General features: G+C 49.3%; 1 protein-coding gene across 10 annotated transcripts in view; it reads left to right on the top strand.

The window, feature by feature from the left end:
* The window catches only part of LOC149347802 (uncharacterized), a 166,169-nt gene that overhangs the window by 120,382 nt on the left and 22,268 nt on the right, over window positions 1-23,519 (top strand). For 7 of the 10 annotated variants that reach the window (XM_089587461.1, XM_089587460.1, XM_089587459.1 and 4 more), the window contains 3 exons: window positions 1,954-2,048; window positions 5,007-5,103; window positions 16,540-16,754. In XM_089587461.1, coding sequence (XP_089443587.1) covers window positions 1,954-2,048; window positions 5,007-5,103; window positions 16,540-16,754 — 407 coding nt within the window. Of the gene's footprint in view, window positions 1-1,953; window positions 2,049-3,440; window positions 3,637-5,006; window positions 5,104-16,539; window positions 16,755-23,519 lie in introns of all 10 variants that reach the window. The other 3 variants (XM_089587468.1, XM_089587467.1, XM_089587469.1) reach the window with 2 other exon arrangements.

Genomic DNA, 23,519 nt, shown 5'->3' with positions numbered 1-23,519 from the left:
CAAAGACAAATACTTGACACACCACCCGAAATGCTGTAGGACGAACGGTTGCTGAAAGTTTGGTGACTGGTTTCGGAAAAAAACTCCCACCACAGTGAGTTCGACCAGTGGTGACATCGCTTGGATTTCGTCTGTACCTCCGATGTCTGTAGCTCAAGCCAGCGTCGTCGCTTCGGCGGTCGTGGTTTTGCGCCACACGTCTGTTTCCGTCGTTCTCTCCTATCTGAACGTGGCAGCGATCATGACTTAGCTCGTGTGTTAAGTCTTCACCCTCAAAATTTTAAGGCGAAAGCCTTTAATGGCTCATACTGTCGTTACCAAGATGTTTTAGCAAATTTGCAAGGGGTTCCATGGGCAGAGTGAACCTGTTAATAACCTCTCTAGCCCTCAAACCCAGCGGATAGTCAAGACCATTTCTGGCAGTGGGTCAGGACTGCGAAATGAGGGACGCCGTAGTGAGGGTCTCCGGAAATTTCGACTACCTGGGATTCTTTAACATCCACTGACATCGCACAGTACACGGGCCTCTGGAATTTCCGCTCAATCGGAATTCGACCGCCGCGGCTGGTATCGCACCCGCGTCTTTCGGGTCAGCAGCCGAGTGCCATAGGCACTCAGCCACCGCGGCGGCCGCAGTAGATACGAGTGCATTGGGTGTTAAATTAATGGCATGGCATTGTCGAAAGGACAGCGTGCGGTGACGCCACGGCAGGAGTGCAGATCGCTTTTTTTCAGAAGGCACTGGACCCACCATGAAATTATCAAGTAAAACGCAATGCAAGTAAAAGGTTCGCATGAAAGGTTCCCAACGTTCTCCCCCGCGAGGCTGAAACCCCCGTATGAGACACAAGTCAAATTTGTGGTTTAAACAAAACCCTGAGTCACAAGATCAGTAGAGAAAGCGCCGGGAAGCAAGCTAGCGATAATCATCCGCGCTACCGCAATCGTGTAATCTCCCATGTGTTTCTATCAAACGAACAATCACTCACTACTGCCTTAGGGTTATTGCAGACTGTTCCTGTTGTACTAGAGTGCAAAAATTTCTGTCCATCCATTGTTCGAGTCAGTGCCTCCCAAGTGCGCTGTTAATTTTTGAAGTCGCATGCTATAAACAGTGTCAACAAATCATAACATACCATACCATGCTATACCATTTTTGACACGAAGTCTAGAGGATGAGGCCGCCGCGGTGGCTCAGTGGTTATGGTGCTCGGCTGCTGACCCGAAATACGCGGGTTCGATCCCGGCCGCGGCGGTTGAATTTCTTTGGAGGAGAAATTCTAGAGGCCCGTGTAATGTGCGATGTCAGTGCACGTTAAAGAACCCCAGGTGGTCGAAATTTCCGGAGCCCTCCACTACGGCGTCTCTCATAGCATTTAGTCGCTTTGGGACGTTAAAACTCATAAACCAACCAACCAACCTAGAGGATGCTTGATGAATTAAGCTTAGTGCAGATGCCCTTAATGTCTACTTTTCGAGCAATGGCCTCCGGTAACGCGCCTAACAGCGTGGGCAAGGCTATCGGAACACAATATAGAATGTTCTGCCAAAGGTAACTCTTCGTGGAATGCTTGCCGATTTTGACACACAGCTCACAATACTCCAAAAATTAGAAAATCACACCCACAGAATTATTTATTCACCTTTGGCTTTGCACGAAGGCATTCACCGCTGGAGCGTGGGTGAAAATTAACCGGCTGAATTGGTTGCTCAAGAATACTCACAGATCACACAACTGAATCAAATATAAAGCTGAGTGAGATATGAGATTGTGTGTCATTTGTTTTTTGTGCGTATGCATGTTTGTACGCAATTAGCGCTAGTTGGCTGCTTCCAGTGTACACTGTGGAGTGCAGAGACAAGGTTTGCTCAAGGAAAAAGTGGGAAAAGTTTAGACATGGGCAGTGATCACTAAGCTTGCATATGTGCAAAATCATCTTCCCTTCCTTGCAGAGCACGAGCTCTCCTTGCATTGTGGTACTTCTCTGAGGACCCTCAGGCTACCGGCCGAGTGGTGTCCAGCGGTGCCTCATGGCTGAAATGCAAAGGTAAGCTCGCAGGTATATCCTCAAATAAGAATTAGGGCTAGTTCAGTGACACATGCCCCTAATCTAGCATACCAGCTTGGGACAGTGGCACGTTGGTGGCCATATACGTATGGTCATTTGTACACTTTCGATCCAGGCCAAAGTAGTGCGATCGAATACCGGACTCGGCGGCTGCATTTCGATGGGGCAGAAATGCAAAAGCGCCCATGGGCTCCGCTATATGTTAGTGCATTTTAAAGAAGCCCACGTGGGGAGAAATTAATACGGAGTCTCTAATTGTCGACCTGCAGTCCCATGGCCTTGAATCTAGTACAACATATAACATGCAAATGGAGTTTACGGAGTTTCACATTATTGTTTCCGGCAGGGTGTAATGACGGTGGGCACCTGGTTTTCCCTCCAACGCGATTTCTACGCTATCACATACAAAAGCATAAAATGTGAGAAGCCTAGCAAAATGTTTGGAATCACTGCCTTTTTTCTGTCCAAACAGGATAGTAAGGATGGCAAAACTTGGAAGACTTACTAATGCAACGCAATAAGCAAAGGAACCAAGAAAGCACAGGCTTTGTCACAAATTTATAGCTGAGGGGTTTATCTTCTAAGCCATTTAGTGGGGCTCCTGTAGCATTCGTGGGATTCGTACCCATCGGAGTGGCGAGAACCAGAAAGCTTACCCTCAGTAGTGTACTATGCGATATCAGTGCACGTTAAAGAACACAAGGTGGTCGAAATTTCCGGAGTCCTTCAATACGGCGTCTCTAATAGCCTGAGTTGCTTTGGGACGTTAACCCCAATAAACCAAACCAAGCCTTCAGGCGTCTTGCAACGCTGGGGACGCAATACGAGCAATACGGTGCAGCTCAGAAGCATACCTTTGACAAAAGTTGTATGTATTTTGCCCCACTGACCATGAATACTTTCTTCTCTAGACAATATTTTACGAAGCAATGACATAAAATTGTCGAACATGCACACATTAACGCTATTCGGCAGGGTTGTCACAAACTATCTCGTTCATGTCTTGCATCTCATTTTTATTGGTTCAACATCGTATCACTTGTCTTGGCACACGCACTCAACTGTTCGAGTACAGCCGATTATTTTGTAATCGGAATTAGACTTTTTTTGCCGAGCATAGCTTTCGCACCGCCGTGCCCGAGTGACGGTCATTCTGCTTGCGTCGCGTCTTGGCGACTCCTCCCAAAAATCGTGGGCGGCTGCACCTCCTTCCGAGGACTCAATGCTTAATGTATTCTTGCGTGCCATTGTAACAAAACAAACCTTAATGCATGGTTCATTGGGTTAATGTGGTTGCAAGGTGTCAAAATGCAGGACATTGACCGTGGCAAGAGAGGGACACTGTCGCACCTGTTCTGTGTCAAACTGCAGGGTGCCCGCTACTGTCTCCCGTCAGGCTCGCACATTCCTCGCTGCAGAAGCACGGGGCGACTCACAAAACTGAAGAAACCCCGCTGAGCGCCGGAAATGCATTCGTCGCGTGGGTGTCAGCCACGACGCCGACGAGCCCAGCTTTTTCGCCCAGACAGCGTGGGTCGGGCGGGGAAGAGGAAGCCATTCCTTGCAGGTAGGACTGCCACATTTGTTGCGCACGAGACCTACCCACGCCATTCGAAGCTTCAGTGGACCCACTTTCCCCCTTCACTGTCGCACGAGATGTACCCACGCAATTCGAAGCTTCAGTGGACCCACTTTCCCCTTCACTGTTTTAGAGCGCAGTTCCTTGGCGCCCGTTTCGCGGCGTCGAAGTCGCTGTTCTCCCTTGTAACCAGCAGTGGACACCTCAGTCGCCTTTTAAGCTCCAATGGAGCGGGAGCTAGAAAGCAGAGGAAAGGCGCATAACTGCCCTCTAGGAACAGTGGATACCTCTATCGTCCTTAGAGCTATGTGGTGGTAGTGACAGATGTGCGCTCCATACGTTGGCACTGACAACATTGTACCAGAAAGGCGGCGTTGAAACCGTGGGCCGCCGGCGTTCATTGTGTTCATTGGCGTTGCCATTGACGTTTTACACTGCGATCATTTTAAAACGAACTGAGCATAAATGGCTCCTTGGGTCAGTGGACGCCTGATTCGCGCTTATACGTTTGTGGGGTGATGAGCAAGAGATGTGGGCTCCATACGTAATTAGCACTGACAACGGTGTGCGAACTCTCGCGATCAACCATTAACTGCTGCCTGGCAGGGTGGCATTGTGGGTGGGGACTTTAATGTCGATATAAAGACAAACAGGAATTCCTTACCACTTATGCGGGTGAGCATCTCGTTCCTCTCGCTCGTAACGCCTCCCGCGGCTGTGACAACCTCGCGAAATACTTGCATAGACCTCGTCTTTCAGAACCAGGTATTGGTGCAGCAAGTCGAGCATATATCCATCTCTCCGACTACATAGCTTCCTTCATCACAATCAAGAACTGTTAGTGTCTTGAGGAAGGAATATGTATGAAAAGTGACAAGTTGCCTGTGATTCTACATACATGTCTTGCTTCAATTCTTTGCCTCAATCGAAAAGCTGAAACAGCTGATGAGCTGCGCTCAAATTTCCCATTGGGAAGTAACGTAATAGTCGGCAATTTTTTCTTGTGCTTATCACCTGTTCCCGCTAACAGTCGAAGAACCATATTTCCTTTTCCGGCATATCAGCTTGCGAGAGGCAATTCCTGATTGCACTCAGTGATATTCTTGTGCCGACAAAAACGGTGTCAAATGTCACCGCAAAAAACTGCCTGTGGTACCCTCGTTGAAGTGAGCGAGTACAAGCTGACCACTCTTTATCTGAATGGAACCCAGCTATCTGCAAAATCGGATCGTGAATTCTTTCCTTTCGACAATACTTTGGAAAAGAGCTTATGGGCCTTTGCCCTGCAGTGGGCGTAGTCAGCATGATGATGCCCCTGGGAAGCACCAAGCGGCTTTAAGTAGTCTATTCCTGTGCAGATGACGTGGCGCTGAACCGGTCGTGTAGAACCCCTTCGTCGCGTACGCGGGGGCCCTTCCTCGCCGTCCCCAAGCACCAGCGACTCCTGCTCTTCAGGTAAGCGACAATTGGTGTGAGAGAAGTTGCGGGTTGCTGGATTCATTCATGCGTGCATGAAGGAAGTGGGAAAAGCAGTAATCAACGATGAGCGACAAGGCAGCGATCAATAAAATAGGCAACAAATAACATATTGGACACCTTTAGCATGCCTTATACCATGTGAGCGGCACCGTCACAGGAGTACCGGGAGCCCGCGGCCAATCAATGCGCATGCGCAAATCACCTTGACGGCGCCAGATGGCGCCAGGTACCCGTTAGTTGCGCGTGCGCCTGCAGCATCACGACCAATCCGCGCGTGTTCACCGCCGGTGGGAGGGCTCCCGGTACTCCAGTAACGTTAACACGGTACACGGTATGCTAAAGGTGTCTATTGTTTTTGTCGCAAGATCTCTCTAGTCAGCAACTTTGGTTTAACCATGTACAGCCAGAAAGTTAGCTGCTACAGTCTTATTCATATAAGGTCTGCGAACTCTGGTACAACGGATGTCGCAGCTACTTAACGAAGGTTTTAGACAAGGCGGAAACGTCTTAGATCATGGAAACCATGCGTTTCGTATTGAGACGCGTGGCCTAGTCTTAAGCAACATTCGTGTCTGCAGGCGACTCCAGATTCACTGTTCTCTCGTAGTGAGAGATGGGTGGGGTGGCGGGTAGATGAAGATCTCAGCGCGCGACTCTGCAGTGAGATCAGCAGCTCAGTAGCGTTTATGCGATAGTTGGTAACAAAGTTTAATTCGGAAGATGATGATCATTAAAAAAACTGGCTGAAATGCTTGCACCAAGCTACCATTCACACATCTTTATTCCCTGGCCTTGCTAGAGAGCCCGTGAAATAAAGTTCCCACTAAGTACCTGGTGACTTATATCTCCCGCACACACGAAAAGCCCGGTCGGGAACAATGCTCGGGAAAACAGCCGGCTTAGTTTTGTGTTTAAACGCCTTGGGACGGTGAAGCAGCATTTTTTTTTTTCAACTCGAATGGTCTAGGCTTTCAAGACTGTGTACCCCTTCCCCAGTTCTGCTTTACTCGTGACATCAAAATTTAAAATTTTCGCTATTTCGTCTGGACTAATTAATTTTCCAGAACGAAAAATACTACTGCCTGGTCAATATGACTTCAAACCAGCTCTCATTTGGTCATGCTTGCCTAGGACGCTATTTTTAAACCAAGGTTACTTTCAGCTGCGACATCGATACATATATTCTCTGTTTTAGCTCCAAAACGCTGCTAAGAAAATGGTCCTTTGGTTCAAACCGCAAACTCGACCCCTAAGTATAGCATGGGCTGCTGACTGAACTGAACGCCAACATAATATTTTGTCGGGTTTTCGTGCACCCTGTAATGAAATTGACTATGTCGTTCGAAAGGGTGATCTTCCAGCACTGGGGCGGTCAGGCGAAGCTCTAGAAAATCACATTCTATTTAGTTCGTGTCGCCTTTTTGTCCTCTCTCTCGCCCCGCCGCGGTGGCTCAGTGGTTACGGCGCTCGGCTGCTGACCCGAAAGACGCGGGTTCGATCCCGGCCGCGGCGGCCGAATTTCGATGAAGGCGAAATTCTAGAGGCCCGTGTTCTGTGCGATGTCAGTGCACGTCAAGAACCCCAGGTGGCCGTAATTTCCGGTGCCCTTCACTACGTCGTCCCTCATAGCATGAGTTGCTTTGGGACGTTAAACCCCAATAAACCAAAAAACAAACTTTTGGTCCCCTCGTGAATTATTGCCAGATAATTGAAAACCTAAAGCGCTTTCGACACCTTGTGCTCAGATCTTTGGTCGTTGGACCCACCGCAGTTGCGCCGTTATGCCTCTGATGTCGCGATTGCAGGATCGAATCCTGCATTTCCCTTGGTTCAAAATGCTGAAACACCCGTGTGCTGTGTCATGTGAGTACATGTTAAAAGGACCTTATGCAGTCGAAATTAGTCAGGAGCCGTCGTCTGCAGCGCCTCTAGTTTCAGGGCGTTGCACCTCGCCGTCAGAGCTTCAAAAGTTGTGAACATCCCGTCGGAGACTTATGCAAGCGTGTGCAGCCGCCTATGACGGGGGTAGAAAATCAAGCGGGTGTACGGCAGTTTTCGTGCGTGCGTACGGCATGTCTGACAAGCGTCAACCGTGCGCACAGTTGTGACAGAGCGGCGGCGCGTGTTCACTCGTCCACACGCGCGTCGCTGTCAGGCCGGATCACCGACAGCGACCCTGTCGCCCGAGATGAATGTTCGCGAGGCAAGATGGCGCTCGCCACCTTTCTGAACTACCTCGCACACACGAGTAAACAATGCCTGGAGAGAATATGCAGAAAAATTCAGGGTGCACTTTGGCTCTCTAAAGTGCTGCAAGCTGAAAGCTTTTCCTGGCGCAGTGTTTGTTTTTATTTACTTTCTTATTTTCATTTTTTATTTTTTTATTATTGCTGTTTTTCTTATTTTTGTTTTATAGTTTTATATCATATTTATTTTGTTTTTATTTTTGTTTATTTTCTTTAATTTTTTTATTTTTCCTTTCCCTGACTTTATTCCTTTTATTCTATTTATGAAACCCATGCATTCACTCGATGGGCCTTTATTCATTCTCCAACCTCGAGCCTTCGTGGCGGAGTGGTAGCGTCTCCGCTTCAAATGCCATAGGCCCTGGTTCGATTCCCACCCTCGGCGCAGTTTCTTTTTAAGCAGTGACGCCGAAAGGCGGACAAATCTGCCTACGCGTCTGCCGACGCGTCTGCTAACGACAGTATGAGGCATTAAAGGCTTTCGCCTTAAAATGGCGCTAAAAATTCTCCTTATGTTCAATCATTACTTCCTGCCGCGTTGGCTCAGCGGCAATAGCGCTCGGCTGCTGTCCCGAGCTGGCGGGTTTCATCTCGGCTGCGCCAGCTTCGTTTCGATGGAGGGGAAAGACGAGACGCCCTGCGTTTTCTGCGATTTTAGTGCACCTTAAAAAACCCCAGGTGGTCGAAATTAATCTCGAGCCCCCCACCCTAATAGCCCATGTTACTTTGGAACGTTAAACCTCTTAAACCAACCCAGCGATTTTTTAATCATCCAATATCTTTGTTCTGTGGCTTCTTGAAGTTTGCACAATAATATTTCCTTATCTATAAAAGATATGTAGGGGAATCTTGTCTCAGTTAGTGGATTAGTTTGTGTAGAATGCCGCGTTGAATGTTTGTCGTTATAAGCCATTTCTTCTTTAATATAAAGACCCCCAAGGTTTGCGGAAAAACTTACCATGAATCATGCTTCCAGAATTCACTTTGTAAGAACTCGCTACAAGCGTAAAACTCCTGTAAAAAATTCAGGCACCTCCCGACAATACACATCCAGTTGTTAGTAGCCAAAGTTGAAAAAAAAATGCAGTAGTGCTATAGGCGCAGGCGCCGACCTTTTCGTGATGAGTTTTTGGTGCTTATGAATAATTTTTATGAACAAAAATAATTGCAGATCCCCTCTTTCCAGTCATCAGGTAATGACATACAGAATTACTAGGTAAATCTATGTCGACCAGCCACCCACTACATGATCTTTTCTAAAAGCACAGTCATAAGAGCGCACGCCTTACTTATTTTTCCTGAGCGTAGCGCAGAAATAAGTTTTAACGCTTTAATAAATGTGGTTTGATGTAGCATAGAGACTAATTAACTAGTGCAGCTCGAAATAATTGAATGAGCCGCTATAATGGTCAATTCAATGTGCACATTGAATTTAAGCCTGCCGCAGTGGCTGAGTGGCTAAACGGTCAGGCGAGCTACTAACGGTTTCCTGGAATTTCACCATACAGTTCTGGTAAGTGTTAGAACTGGTACAGGAAAACGCACGCACGCACACACACACGCACACACACACACACACACACACACTCACGCACGCACGCACACACACACACACACACACACACACACCACACACACACCACACACACACCACACACCACACACACACACACACACACACACGCACACAAACACACGCACGCACACACACACACAGTGCACTGCACGGGCTCGGGCCGGCCCGAAAGCCCGGGCCCGGCCCGGCCCGCACATGAACTGTGTTGCCGGGCCTGGGCCGGGCCCGGGCCTGAAGTTGCGGGCCCGGGCCGGGCTCGGGCTTAAAGCGGCGGACCCGAGTCGGGCTTGGGTCCGTAGAGAAACTGCTGGCGTCCGATTATTCATTCACTATTGCAGAGTGAAGTAAGTACACAACTGCGGCATTGGAGCAGCGACACGGATGAGCTATGGGTTATAGTACGCGCTGAGAAAAAAAAACTAAGCTTTACTACTTGACTTATTTATTTCCTTATTTCCACGCCGCGGTGGCTTAGTGGTCAAGGCGCTTGATTACTGAGCCGGGGAACCAGGGTTTGCTCCTAGCCTCGGCGGCCGCATTTCTATCCGGGCGGGCAGCATGACAGCCACGTACTTTGCAGTATCATATCTCGTTGAAGAAACCCAGATGGTCGAAATGATCCGGAGCCCTCTGCTTCGGTGTCTCTCACAGCCTGACTTCCCTTGGGCCCTTAAGCCCCAAAAACATAGCGTTTATGTTAGAGCTATATTTTTCTCATGCGAGAAAATTCACAAAGTAAAGCGCATTTGGTTTTAATTTTGATCAGCTGACCGGAACGTCTCGTAAATGAAATAGCCACAAAAGCTCGCGACAGTTTGTAAATCTCATCTCATATCCACATCTATCCCTCCTCGCTTCTTCAGCCTGGTTGTCATGACAAGTGTTTTGCCCTGTAAGTTATCACGTGGTTCGCGCGTTATCTTCTTCTCCACCAGTAAGAGTAAAATTCAACCGGTCTTAATTTCCCACTGATCGTTCGTCCTCCCAAAACATACCTATACACTATTCGAAATGCATTGGGGAAGAACATATTAGTTTACGATGCTTATAGTCTTCCAAACACACACCGTGAAATGCTCAGGCCTTTTAGCTTTTCGTTTCTGCTGAAAGGCGACCAGTTCGGTTATGAGTTCAACCTGTGAGATCGCGTGCACTAAAATTGTCATCCCACTGCTTGCTAGGCAGCTTTAATGTTTATACTTCCGGGCGGCAAAATACAGCTGATTAAAATCATGGGGGAATGCAAAGTAGTCTATCACGCGCGTATGCAGCCCTTTTTATTTGGCTCTCGGAACTTCCTAGTTTATCTTTGCGCACCAACACGAGATCACTGTCCAAAAGACGGGCCTGGCGAGCACTACTCTTAATCGCTTCCTTCTGGGTTAAAAAGAACCAACTTTCTGCAAGCCAAACTGTTTTCAGAACCTTTGTCGGCCAGTTTCTTACCGGTCTAGTAGCAGTCTACTTGCTCAGAGTAAGCAGTTTATCTCAAGCGTAAAGCCTGTTTCACATGCAAGCGAAAATGCTAGCGAATTCTGTCGCGGCGGCGGAAAAACCTGTTTTGAGTCGTCGCTGCGATGAGCGGGGAGGTTTCAACAAGTTGGAAATTTTCGCTGCGACGCGCCGCGCAGTGGCATATATGGGTCGTCCAAGGGCGTCCGCAGAATTTTTTGCAGGGGGGGGCCCATTGGTTGTTGGCGCCGGAGGGGGGGGGGGGGTATATTCGTAGCGAAAAGGCACTATTTGCGGAGTAAATTTATTTATTTATATATAAATAAAAAATAAGTAAAATACACACATGAAAGAAAATTACAAGCAGCAAATTAAAGCGCGGATTGTAGAGATACATTGGAGTTTATCAACAAAGAAACAATTCAAATTAATAAAAATGCAAAAAGATACTATCAATACTCGAAGTGCTCAGTCTTACTGCATACGGGTTCTCGACTCACCCGAATTGATGACCAGCACACAGCGCAATATGTTCACAAACACGCAACTACAGTCACTCAGTCAGTCTTCCTTGAACAGCAACTGTAGGCGCCTCGGATTTTTCTGGGCGAATTGCGTAGTTACACGGGTGATAAATTCATTTCTGTGCTTCATTACACGCTCTCAGTGCACAGTCATCATATATATTGATTGGAAAAATGGTTGAACGAGTACGCTGAAAACAAAAGATGACTATATATACAACGAAAACTTATTTACAAGATAAATGCACGCTCGCAGCTTCATACACCTCGCTCCATCTTGCTCGCGCATCCGCACAGTCGAGCAACCGCACACACACTGCTCGCCGCTCGTCGTTTTCTCGTCCGCTGTCTTGGTTGTTCTCACCTTCGTTGATAACCCGCCACTAAAAACACCGAAGCACAAACACAGAGGCGCGCACACGTGCAAGGGCTTACTTCCCACAATATCCACGAATGCGCACTTTTGGGGTGTAAGGAACGCCGCGCGACTTCCGAGGGGAAGGGACACCCGCAACTAATTCGGCCGGAAAATTTGTTTTTGTGCTTTTATGGGGTTCAGAGCCCCAAAACGACTCAGGCTATGAGGGACGGAGTAGTACAGAGTTTCGGATAATGTCGACCACCTGGGTCTCTTTACCATGCACTGACACGCACAGTACATGGGCGCTGTTGTGATTTGAGGCCCAGCCAGAGGTGACAGGCGAGCCAGGCAGGCGCCATCGGGCTGCGTTGACCAAAGGCGCTGGTTTTCGGAGAAGACGCAAGGAACGCTGGTGTGGGGGCGCCTCTGGAGACTGCGTCGCCGTGAACAAAAGCAGCTAATCCCCTTTGCCGAAGGTTCTGAAAGCGGCGCTTCTACCGCACCGAGCTCTCCCGTGGATCGGAGGAGACAGCGCGCGGCGGCGGCGCCAACTCGTCGCCCGCTTGCCCCTGAGCAGCCCGACAAAGCGGGGGTGGACACGGCTGATTTGTCCTTCCCCCCTCAAGAATTCATCGGTGGCCGCCCTGTGCACTGTCTGCCTCCGTGTCGCTATCTCTCTAGAGATCAAAGAAACAGACACCCATCTCGAAACACATGCTCGCCGGTGCCGCTGCATGTCTGCAACAGGTCGTCCTTCAGCAGAGCTGGCGGTGGCGTGGTTTGAAAACGGCGGAACGACGCGCGCCCGGACGCGGCATTTCGCAGATGTGACCAAGCGTCGAAGCGGGGCTGCTTTTACCCTTTTGGCTGAGCGCACCACCGCCCCTGGCGTGCGGCCATCACTCACGGTTCGAGTGAGTGATTTTCCAGGGGGGTGCAGCCGCCCCCCTTGGCCCCCCCTCCGGACGCCCATGGGGTCGTCTGCTAGCACACTGGCCCGCCGAACCTTCCCTCCGCCCAGCGACAAGCTGGACAGGGCGCACGCGGTGACCCTCAGACAACTGCAGACGCTCACGTACCCCAACCCGGAACTATACCACAGGCTTTACCCCGGTACATACCCGACAAATATATGCAAGGTCTGCAACGCCAATGTAGCCACTTTAACTCACATGCTCTGGGACTGCAACAAAAACCTTCACGGTGCTAATTCCGGAACCCTCCCGCCGCGGTTGGCCGCTGCCTTGCGCAGCCCCAGCCTCGGGGACCAACTCTGGGCCGTCCAGCAGGCCCGCGAGGCGACGGCGAGGCAGCGCCTCGACGTCCCCACGTGGGAGACCTAAGGCCCCGTCGGCGAAAGCTCTGCAGGACTATGAATAAAGTTGTTACCAACCAAACGCGCCGCTCAATCGCTCAGTCGCTTGCATGTGAACCGGCCTTAACTGTGAAACGGGCCGGGCCGGGCCCGGGCTGGGCTTCACTCGAGGATTCAAGGGCCGGGCCGGGCTCGCTAGAGCGATAATTTAGCGGGCCTGGGCCGGACCCGGCCTTAAAGACGCGGGCCTGGGCCGGGCTCGGGCTTCAGGTCTCGGGCCCGGGCTGGGCTCGGGCCTCAGATTGAGGCCCGTGCAGTGCTCCACACACACACACACACACACACACACACACACACACACACACACACACACACACACACACACACACACACACACACACACACACACACACACACACACACACACACACACACACACACACACACACACACACACACACACACACACACACACACACACACACACACACACACACACACACACACACACACACACACACACACACACACACACACACACACACACACACACACACACACACACACACACACACACACACACACACACACACACACACACACACACACACACACACACACACACACACACACACACACACACACACACACACACACACACACACACACACACACACACACACACACACACACACACACACACACACACACACACACACACACACACACACACACACACACACACACACACACACACACACACACACACACACACACACACACACACACACACACACACACACACACACACACACACACACACACACACACACACACACACACACACACACACACACACACACACACACACACACACACACACACACACACACACACACACACACACACACACACACACACACACACACACACACACACACACACACACACACACACACACACACACACACACACACACACACACACACACACACACACACACACACACACACACACACACACACACACACACACACACACACACACACACACACACACACACACACACACACACACACACACACACACACACACACACACACACACACAGTAATCTGCGCCATCGCAGAGTGCGGTCCTTGTTTATCCGTCCGCAAGTTTCCACCCGTTGTTGTGCCTGAACCCTCATTCCGCTGGCCTGTCTGGGAACCAGAGCCGTGCGCCCGCCGTCACGCAAAGCAAGCCCGGACTCTCCGCCATGGCACGGCTTGCAACGAATCATCCTGGCTCGCCGGCGCAGACCCTTCCAACACCTCCTAATTAGCGTCGGCTCGAGCCAATCCGAACGGTGGCCTGTGGAGTGACCTTATTGGAGCAGAGGAACGCCTGGTGCAGGGGAACGCAACGGTCACCGGCGGCTATAAGAACAGAGCCGCGCTGACACGCAGCAGCAGACGGGCAGCAGACGCGCCATCGTGCCAGAGAGACGCTCTCCGCAGGACCTCGTCCAAGCCCGTTGTGCTCTCGGCCCTTGTATATATGATGTAGAAAGCCTTGTAAATACTGTACATAGACGTCCGTTCACTCACCGTCGCATCGACCGTTCTTCGGTTAGCTCTACTCAACAGAGGTAGCAGGCTGAGACGCTCCATGTCACAGCACTGGTGGCAGCGGTGGGATGCCCAAATCACAACACCGTGCAGCCCACAGCGTCCTGTGATCTATTTAAACATAGCGTGGTGCCCTTCCTCTCGCGCAAAGGGTGAATGACAGGAGCAATAATATCGCGCCACGCAGTCAAGGATTTGTACCGCTGCTTTACAGTCACGAAATACGCACATAAGCATCGAATCGGCGTTGGCAAAATAGCTTCCCCTCCCTCTTTGGTGACTGAGGTCTCTTCTTCTCTTTCTCTGGTATCGTGCAGGAGATGCGTAGCCGCTCCACCGGCCCGCTGTACCAGTTCTTGTTCGACTGCCTTGAGTACATTCGGGGAGCGGCTCCGGTGGCTGGACCGGGCAGCGGGCGTCTTCCAGCTACAAAGGAAGGCACGGCAACGCTCGGACGCCCTCCAGGGAAGAAGACTGTGCCATGTTCATGGGGCGGCTTTCTCTTCGTGAGCATCTAGTGCAATGTGCGGAAAGGTAGGAAAATAATGATGACTTCGACACTACCGATCACTGTAATAGTGATAACGTTAACTCATAACATGCGTTGAACACGTGTTGAACACGTACGGCTGGTACCGGCCCATATGCTCGTCACACGGGGTCCCAGCTGAAGGAAATCAGGGCTTTTAAAAAGACTGGGCGTTCAGCACGAGCGAAATTGACAGTACCGTAGGGAGTCAGTCGCTTGGCCTAGCCTGCCCAGTATATTTCCAGCCAGCCTAGTTAATACTGAAAAGCTAGCTTTTCATCTCTTGGAAGACTGAAGAGCTTCCTTAGCGGAGGAAATTTTAAGGCGAAAGCCTTAAATGCCTCATACTGTCGTTAGCAGACGCGTCGGCAGCCGTGTCGGCAGATTTGTCCGCCTTGGTCAAATATTTAGGGGAATCCCCCAAGGGGAGTAGATTTGTAATAAGGGAGTAATTACTCATTGACATGCACCCGAGCGCAGCCATACGGCTACAAAGGAAATCTATACAGCTTTCGCAGAAACTTCGTAGTTAAAGAAAAATTCGTCCTGGTCCGGGGTTCGAACCCGGTACCAGCGCTTCACCGGAGCAGTCCCTCTACCAATAGAGCTAACTGGGACGGCAAGCTTATGGTAGGGCGAGAGCGAATTGATCAATAACTCGACGTTGGAACTTTGTTGGTCAAGTGCTTAGGGGAATCCCCCAAGGTGGAGTAGATTTGTAATAAGGGAGTAAATACCCATTGACATCCACCCGAGCGCAGCCATACCGCTACAAAGGAAAGCTATACAGCTTTTTTAGAAACTTCGTACTTAAAGGAAATTCGTCCTGGTCCGTGGTTTGAATCCGGGACCACCGCTTAACCGGAGCAGTCGCTCTACCAATTGAGCTAACCGGGACGGTAAGCTTATGGCAGGGCGAGAGCACGCACGCACGCACGCACACACGCACACGCACGCACACACACACACACATACACACACACACATACACACACGCACATCACACGAAGTAATCTGTGCGCCATCGCAGAGTGCGGCCCTTGTTTATCCGTCCGCAAGTTTGTACCCGTTGTTGTGCCTGAACCCTCATTCCGCTGGCCTGTCTGGGAACCAGAGCCGTGCGCCCGCCGTCGCGCAAAGCAAGCCCGGACTCGCCGCCAAGGCACGGCTTGCAACGAGTCACCCACCTCCACCTTACTAGCGTCGGCTCGAGCCAATTCGAACGGTGGCCCGAGGAGCGACCTTATTGAAGCAGAGGAACGCCTGGTGCAGAGGAACGCAACGGTCACCGTCGGCTATAAGAACAGAGCCGCGCTGAGAGGCAGTGGCAGACGGGCAGCAGACGCGCCATCGTGCCAGAGAGACGCTCTCAGCAGGTGCTCGTCCTAGCCCGTTGTGCTCTCGGCCCTTGTATGTATGATGTAAAAAGCCTCGTAAATACTGTACATAAACGTCCGTTCACGCACTGTCGCTTCCATCTTTCTTCGCTCACCCCTGCTCAACACAGACAGCGGGCTGTGACGCTCCATGTCACAACAGTGGCGGCAGGGGTGGGATGCCCAAGTCACAACAGCGCGCAGCCCACAGCGTCTTGTGATCTATTTAAACATAGCGTGGTGTCCTTCCTCTCGCGCAAAGGGCGAATGACAGGAACTATATCGCGACACGCAGTCAAGGATTTGTACCGCTGCTTTACAGTCACGAAATACGCACATAAGCATCGAATCGGCTTCGGCAAAATAGCTTCCCCTCCCTCTTTGGTGGCTGAGGTCTCTTTTTCTCTCTCTCGTATCGTGCAGGAGATCCCTAACCGCTCCACCGGCCCGCTGTACCAGTTCTTGTTCGACCATCTTGAAAGCGGTACATTCGGGGAGCGGCTCCGGTGGCGGGCAGCGGACGTCTTCCAGCTACTGTGGAGGCACGGCAAGGGTCGGACGCCCTCCAGGGAAGAAGAGTGTGCCATGTTCGTGGTGCGGCTTTCTCTTCAAGCGCGTCTACTGCCATGTGTGGAAAGGTAGAAAAATAACGACTGTGACACTAACGATCATTGTGACAGAGATAACGTTAACTCATAACATGCGTTGGACACGTAGGGCTGCTGCTGGCCCATTTGCTCGTTACACGGAGTCCCAGCTGAAGGAAATCAAGGCTTTAAAAAGACGGGCGCGTTCAGCCCGAGCGAAATTGGCAGTACCGCAGGGAGTCAGTCCCTGTGCCTAGCCTTCCCAGTATATTTCCAGCCAGCCTAGTTTTTCATCTCGTGGAAGACTGAAGAGCATCTTTAGGGGAAGGAGATTTTTGTCCCACCTCCCGTAGACGCGCGATGCACATTTATGACCGCCGCTTCCGCTGCGGTCTGGGAGCAACGCGCTACCCTGGTTCACTTTCGAAATACAACGCGTCAGCAGTTGCTGCCGCATCTCCCGCGGCAAACTCTAACGCCCGTCGTGGACAGCGCTTCTTAGATAGACTTCTTTGAGAGCGCGCATGGGGGCGATGCTGTCACGTGGTGTGTTTTTATTTCGCAGGAGGCTTCTTACAGGACGCAAAAAAAAGCAACGCAAAGCACACCTTGCTGTAAACATGCCAGCTGTTTGTTTTTCAAGGTCGTCTACAACGTTCATGCTGACACTTTATTCCTGAAGCCAGTAGTTAAAGGGACAGTGAGGAGAGCTCTATTAGTAATTTTTATAGCAAAATCTGATAGTTCGGCATTTCATGGCTTTGTTGGCACTTGGCCGGCAGCGAAAGATGCATTTATTTCTAAGAAATTTGGATTCGAAGTTGAAAAGTGTTTCACGCCGCTCTGATTCAAACTTAGGATTCTCCTATGACGACACAGGACTAATTGACGTGAAACATGACGTGCACATGACGTAACGCAGACTCCGTGATTTCTGACAACCAGCAGAGAGGCCTAGCAGCAGCCGAAGAGAAAGCTACCGCCGCCGGCACGTTGAAGGCATCTATCGGCTATAGCGGCCGTCGCTACCGTCGCTTCGTTTACGTTTGCACCGGCGTTTTGCCGGCGTTACGATGGATCCCGTTCTCGAAGTCGTCAACGAAGTTCTCGCAAATAGACAGCTTTAGCATACCGTGTACCTTGTTACCGTTAGCGTAATACCGGGAGCCCGCCTACCGCCGGTGAGCAGGCACTGATTGGTCCCAATGCTGCAGTCGCGCGCGTAGCTGCTGGGTACGTGGCGCCATCTGGCGACGTCAAGAAGATTTGCGCTTGCATTGGCTGCGCCTGAGTGATTCGTGGCTTCTCGTGTCCCAGTGTTACTAGAAGCATTGATTCTAGCAGCACTGTTTTGTCCTATTACGTCATCACGCTTGTACTTGCGAGTTTGGCCTGTGGCGGCGATACCTGTCTTTTGCGCCATCACCATTCAGCTACCGCGGGGGCGTCCGTGAAGTTCATATTATACACTTTATGAACAGTAATGAGAGCAATACGTAGCGTAATTGTTATATTTTTTGTTGGAAGAAACTTCAAATGCCTTAACCGCATGCCCTCGGTGGGATCCGAACCCAAGACCTCGAGATTTTGCATCCGATGCTATTGGTAGAGCACTGGACGTGAAAGTCGTTTCTCTTGCAAGTAACCGTTTCCTCTGCGTTTTCGCCGTGCTTTCTCATCATTTCTTCTAACGCTTCAAGAAAGGCAAGCTGCCACAGTGCTGCTAGTGGCGCGCCTCTGGTCAGTTTTATTTATTTGTTTGTTTCATTTGGTGGTCATCCCTGTTTCTTTGCGCTCCTATTTGCCATGATAAAAAACATACTTGCCCACACGAAGATATAACCACCCTCCAAGCAGTCCTAATTTGTACGTTGAGTGCTGGTAATGAAGTTTAATTGCTGCGCCATGCCCTTTCCTTGATAAGCAGCTTTCTCTTGATTTATCGGGAAGGAAATGCGCATAACTGGACAACTGAAACACTCAGTGAAAAAAAATGCACAAACGCTAGCTGGCTAGCTGACATCTCTTATTGCTGTAGGTTTTTTTTTTCTAAAGCCATACTTAAGGTGCCCTGCAAACGGATTCTGGCGGTTCAGGAAACCCCGCCAATTATTTTAGGCAGATACACGCTCTTCTCGGCATAGTGATACTACAGTGTTAGCGGATACCATAAAGAGGCGCATCATGTTATAAGGGCTCCGGAAATTTCGGCCAGGGTAAGGTCGCAGCTATATCCTCAAATAAGTATCCAGGCTAGTTCAGTGAAACTTGCCGCTAATCTAACCGCTGCGGTAGCTCAGTGGTTATGGCACTCGGCTGCTGACCCAAAAGACGCGGCTTCAATCCCGGCCGCGGCGGTCGAACTTCTTTGGAGACGAAATTCTAGAGGCCCGTGTACTCTACGATGTCAGTGTACGTTAAAGAACCCCAGGTTGTCGAAATTTCTGGTGCTTTTCCCTACGGCGTCCCTCATAGCCCGAGTCGCTTTGGGAGGTTAAACCCCCATGAACCAAACCAAGCTAATAAAATGAATAACTAATCCACAGATAAGTGAGAGTTACTGCGCCATGTCCTTTCCATGAAGACCAGCTTTCTCTTGATTTTGAGGAAAGGAAATGCACATAAGTGGACGCCAGAAGCACTGAGTGAAACAAAAAAACATAAATGCTAGCTGACATGTTTTAGGCAGCGGTACATGTTTTCTTTCTAAAGCCGTGCTTGAGGTGGCCTCCGGCCAAATCAGCCAGTTATCAAAAACTAGACTGTCATACATACTTAGTGCAAATGGGTACTGGCGTTTCAGGAAAGCCCGCCACTGATTTTCAAAAACAGTTTTTTTTTTAGGCAAATAGACGCTCTTCTCGGCACAGTGATACTGGTATTCGCGAACACCAGAAAAGCTGCACAATGTTATACTGCTAAAATGAATAATTCATCCACAGAAAAATGAGTTACTGCGCGGTGTCGTTTCCGCAGTTCTCTCTTGACATCCAGGCGCTCGTTGAGGAGAACGCGCATGAAATATCATCCATAACAAGCAGGCTTGACGATCAGGAGGACAGGGCACGTCGTTCTAACCTTTTGTTCTTTGGACTAACCGATGAAGAACAAGAAACGTGGTCGGAGTCTGAGGACTCAGTCGTAAATTTCTGTAGTACTAAACTGAACATTGAAACTACACCTACAGACAACGAACGGGCGCACCGGCTGGGAACATTTGATTCTAACAAAACTAGGCCTATTGTAGTAAAATTCGCACGCTTCAAGACTAAAGAACAGATACTTTCTAACGCAAACAAGCTGAAGAACACGGACTACCGCATAAGCCAGGACTACTCACTGAAAACCCGTACCGCACGGAAACATCTCGTCGAATATGGAAAGGCACAACCGAAAACATTTAAGCTGCGTCATAACAAACTCATTATCAAAAACAAAGCGTACATATTTAACCATACTATGCAGAAAGTCGTCCCAATAACCCCGTAGCTAGACCGCAACACCAGCACGACTCATAATACGAATGCCGTATCATTTCTGTACACTAACATAAGAAGTTTACTACCCAAGCTTGACACACTTCGTAGCCTAATGGGCACGACGGAAAGCAAGCTTATCATATTAACTGAAACATGGTTAAACTCAACCATCCACGACACAGAAATTCTTTCATTTCTTCCTGAATTCAATATCTTCCGGCGTGATCGCGAAAATAGGCGCGGCGGTGGTGTACTCATAGCTACCCACCACTCCCTCCACTGCACTCTAATTAACATCACTTATTCTTTAGAAGCCGTGTTTGTAATATGCAACATCTCATACCCACCCATTATTATCGGAACCTTCTTTCGAGCCCCAGACGCAGATCCCTCGTTTTCTGAACACTTCTACAACGCCGTTTACTTTTTAACATCGTCATACCGCCAAGCCTCCATTTTCCTGTTTGGTGATTTTAACTTTCCTGCCATCGCATGGTCTGACGTCACATTAACAACAGCTAAATATAACGCCGAAAGCGATTTCGTCAATTCATGCCTTACATTCGGGTTATCCCAGCTTGTTTCCATCCCTACTAGAGAAGATAACCATTCCGCGAACATACTAGACTTAGTGCTCACTTCCCACCCCGACAACATATCTTCCCTTACGTATCTACGTGGCATTAGTGATCGCAAAATAATATCAAGCCTCGATCTACTGCCAGCTACCTCATACCAAAAAAGCTAAGAAAAAACTAACACTTTATCATAAAGGGGATTACGCAAAATTAAATGATAAGTTATCTGACTTTAGCACGTCGTATCTAGCAGATTTCACCACTCGTTCCATTGAAACCAACTGGTCGCTTTTCAAGCACAAAATGCACGAACCGATCGATGCACATGTTCCCACTATAACCGTAACCGAAAGATCAATGTCCCCCTGGTTCAACAGCTAAGCGCTTAAACACTCCTTCCGCTTGGGAAAAATACTACACCACTGACAAAACGCTTCAATCACTGATCACTAGAACTAAGCGCGCCTTCTATTCAAATACATTGCCTAATATGCTACTCACAAATCCTAGACAATTCTGGAAAATTGTTAACCCAACCCAATCCAATCCCTTATCTCTTCTCGACGAACACAACAATCCTATTCCTGATCCGGCAGTGCCTCAAGCTCTAAATTCCGTATTTTCATCCGTATTTACTAATGAGCCTGATGATAACCTCCCGGATTTCCCGCAATACAATCACCCAGTCATGCCTGCCATTACCTTTGACGCTATTGGCATCGAGAATTTAATAGACAACCTTAAGGTCTCATCCTCAGCCGGTGTCGACGGGATCAACTCCAAACTACTCAAGAACACAAAAAATATTACAAGCCTAATACTCTCGTACATATTTCAGCAATGATTATCATCTGGAGTGGTGCCACAGGACTGGAAGGTAGGCAAGGTGATTCCAGTACCAAAAAAAAGGTTTGCCATCTTCATGCAAGAGCTATCGTCCCATATCCCTCACAAGCATTTGTTCGAAGTTAATGGAACATGTAATTTACTCTCACATCGTCAATTTCCTTATATCAGTAAATTTCTTTCATCCGTGTCAGCACGGTTTCCGAAAAGGTATGTCATGTGACACTCAACTAGCTCTCTTCATTAATGACGTTAGTACTAACCTAGACCTTAACATACCAGTGGATGCATTATTTTTGGATTTTGAGAAAGCTTTCGACAAAGTTCCCCATAGACGGCTTTTTCTTAAACTTTCACGACTGAACCTTAACCCTCTCATTCTTGATTGGATACGAAGCTTCCTCACTAACCGTCAACAGTTCGTACATGCTAATGGACACCCCTCCCCCTTGCACCCCGTTGTTTCTGGTGTGCCACAAGGCAGAGTACTCGGCCCTTTGCTTTTCTTAATCTACATTAATGACTTGCCTACTGGTATCACTTCTAACATGCGAGTGTTTGCAGATGACTGCGTAATCTACCGGCCTATCACTTACACCAGCGATCCCGAAATATTGCAAGCAGACCTGGACTACATCGAATCTTGGTGCAGCAAATGGCTCATGTCTTTAAACACTAATAAAACATCGTTAATTACATTTCATCGTAGGCAGTCCTTTGTTTCACCAAATCACTACATCTCTGGCTCCGTAATTTCCGCTGTTGAATCATGTAAATACCTTGATGTCACCATTTCTAATTCCCTGAACTGGGCGTCCCACATTTCTAACATTACTAACGACGCCAACCGCGTGCTCGGTTTTTTACGTCGTAACCTGCGTCTAGCACCTCCTTCTATAAAACAGCTTACCTACATAACACTCGTCCGTCCCAAATTGGAGTACGCATGTGCAGTTTGGGACCCTCATCAGTCAAATCTTTCTCTCGCCCTGGAATCCATTCAAAATCGTGCAGCAAGATTCATTCATTCGAACTACTCCTATCATTCAGTGTCACTAATATGAAATTGCAATCTAATCTTCCATCCCTCGATTCGCGACGTAAAATAGCCAGACTATGCCTTTTTCACAAGTTTTGCCACTCATCACTTGGAAGCTGTGTCATCGTCCCTGCACATCGAGCCTCTCACCGCCTTAACCACGGCAAAGCAGTCTACCCGCCATCAGCACATGCCACTGCGCATCTGAACGCTTTTTTCGTTCAGACAGCAAAAGACTGGAATCACCTTCCTGCCGAAGCAGTTCGCCACATTCATCCAGACCGCTTCAAGTCATTCATCGAAAGAATAACATCACGCCTGTAATAAGCCCACCCCTCATGTAACGCCCCAACTGGGGCATTTGAGGTATAATAAATAAATAATAAATAAATAACTGGACACCTGCAGTTTTAACTAGAGATATGCACCAGGTTGCAATTCGAGGTTTGTAGCTGGCCATTAGTGGAATGGCCATATTAGTTTTTAGAAAACGAAATTACTTTCGGCACTGTGGCTCAATAAATTCTGGCCAATTCGAGCGCATTTCGAGCTCACGCTCAGCAATGTCCATATAAACGCGTCAACCCGTGGCGCATGTGCCACGTGACACTCCCTGTCCAGCCTGCACTGCGGTGCTCACCGTTCCTCGCTGCACCAGCCAAGGCAGAGGCAGGGGTGGTCACGTGACATGTGCGTCAGGAGTGACGCAGTTTGATGGGGGCTGCACAGTCACGTCATAAATGATTTCACGCTAAAATAGTCTGCTTTGTTCAAGCCGGACAGAGGAAACTACGATCGGAATCTCGGGGGTGGTCTGTGTCTGCTGTCTGATTTGAAACACGTTAATAAAAGCTCGTTGTTATACTGCGATGCC

This window comes from Amblyomma mixtum, chromosome 4, assembly GCF_055824585.1.
Source record: "Amblyomma mixtum isolate Tamu chromosome 4, ASM5582458v1, whole genome shotgun sequence".
In the NCBI taxonomy this organism is placed as follows: domain Eukaryota; kingdom Metazoa; phylum Arthropoda; class Arachnida; order Ixodida; family Ixodidae; genus Amblyomma; species Amblyomma mixtum.
This window is presented reverse-complemented; position numbering and strand designations above follow the sequence as displayed.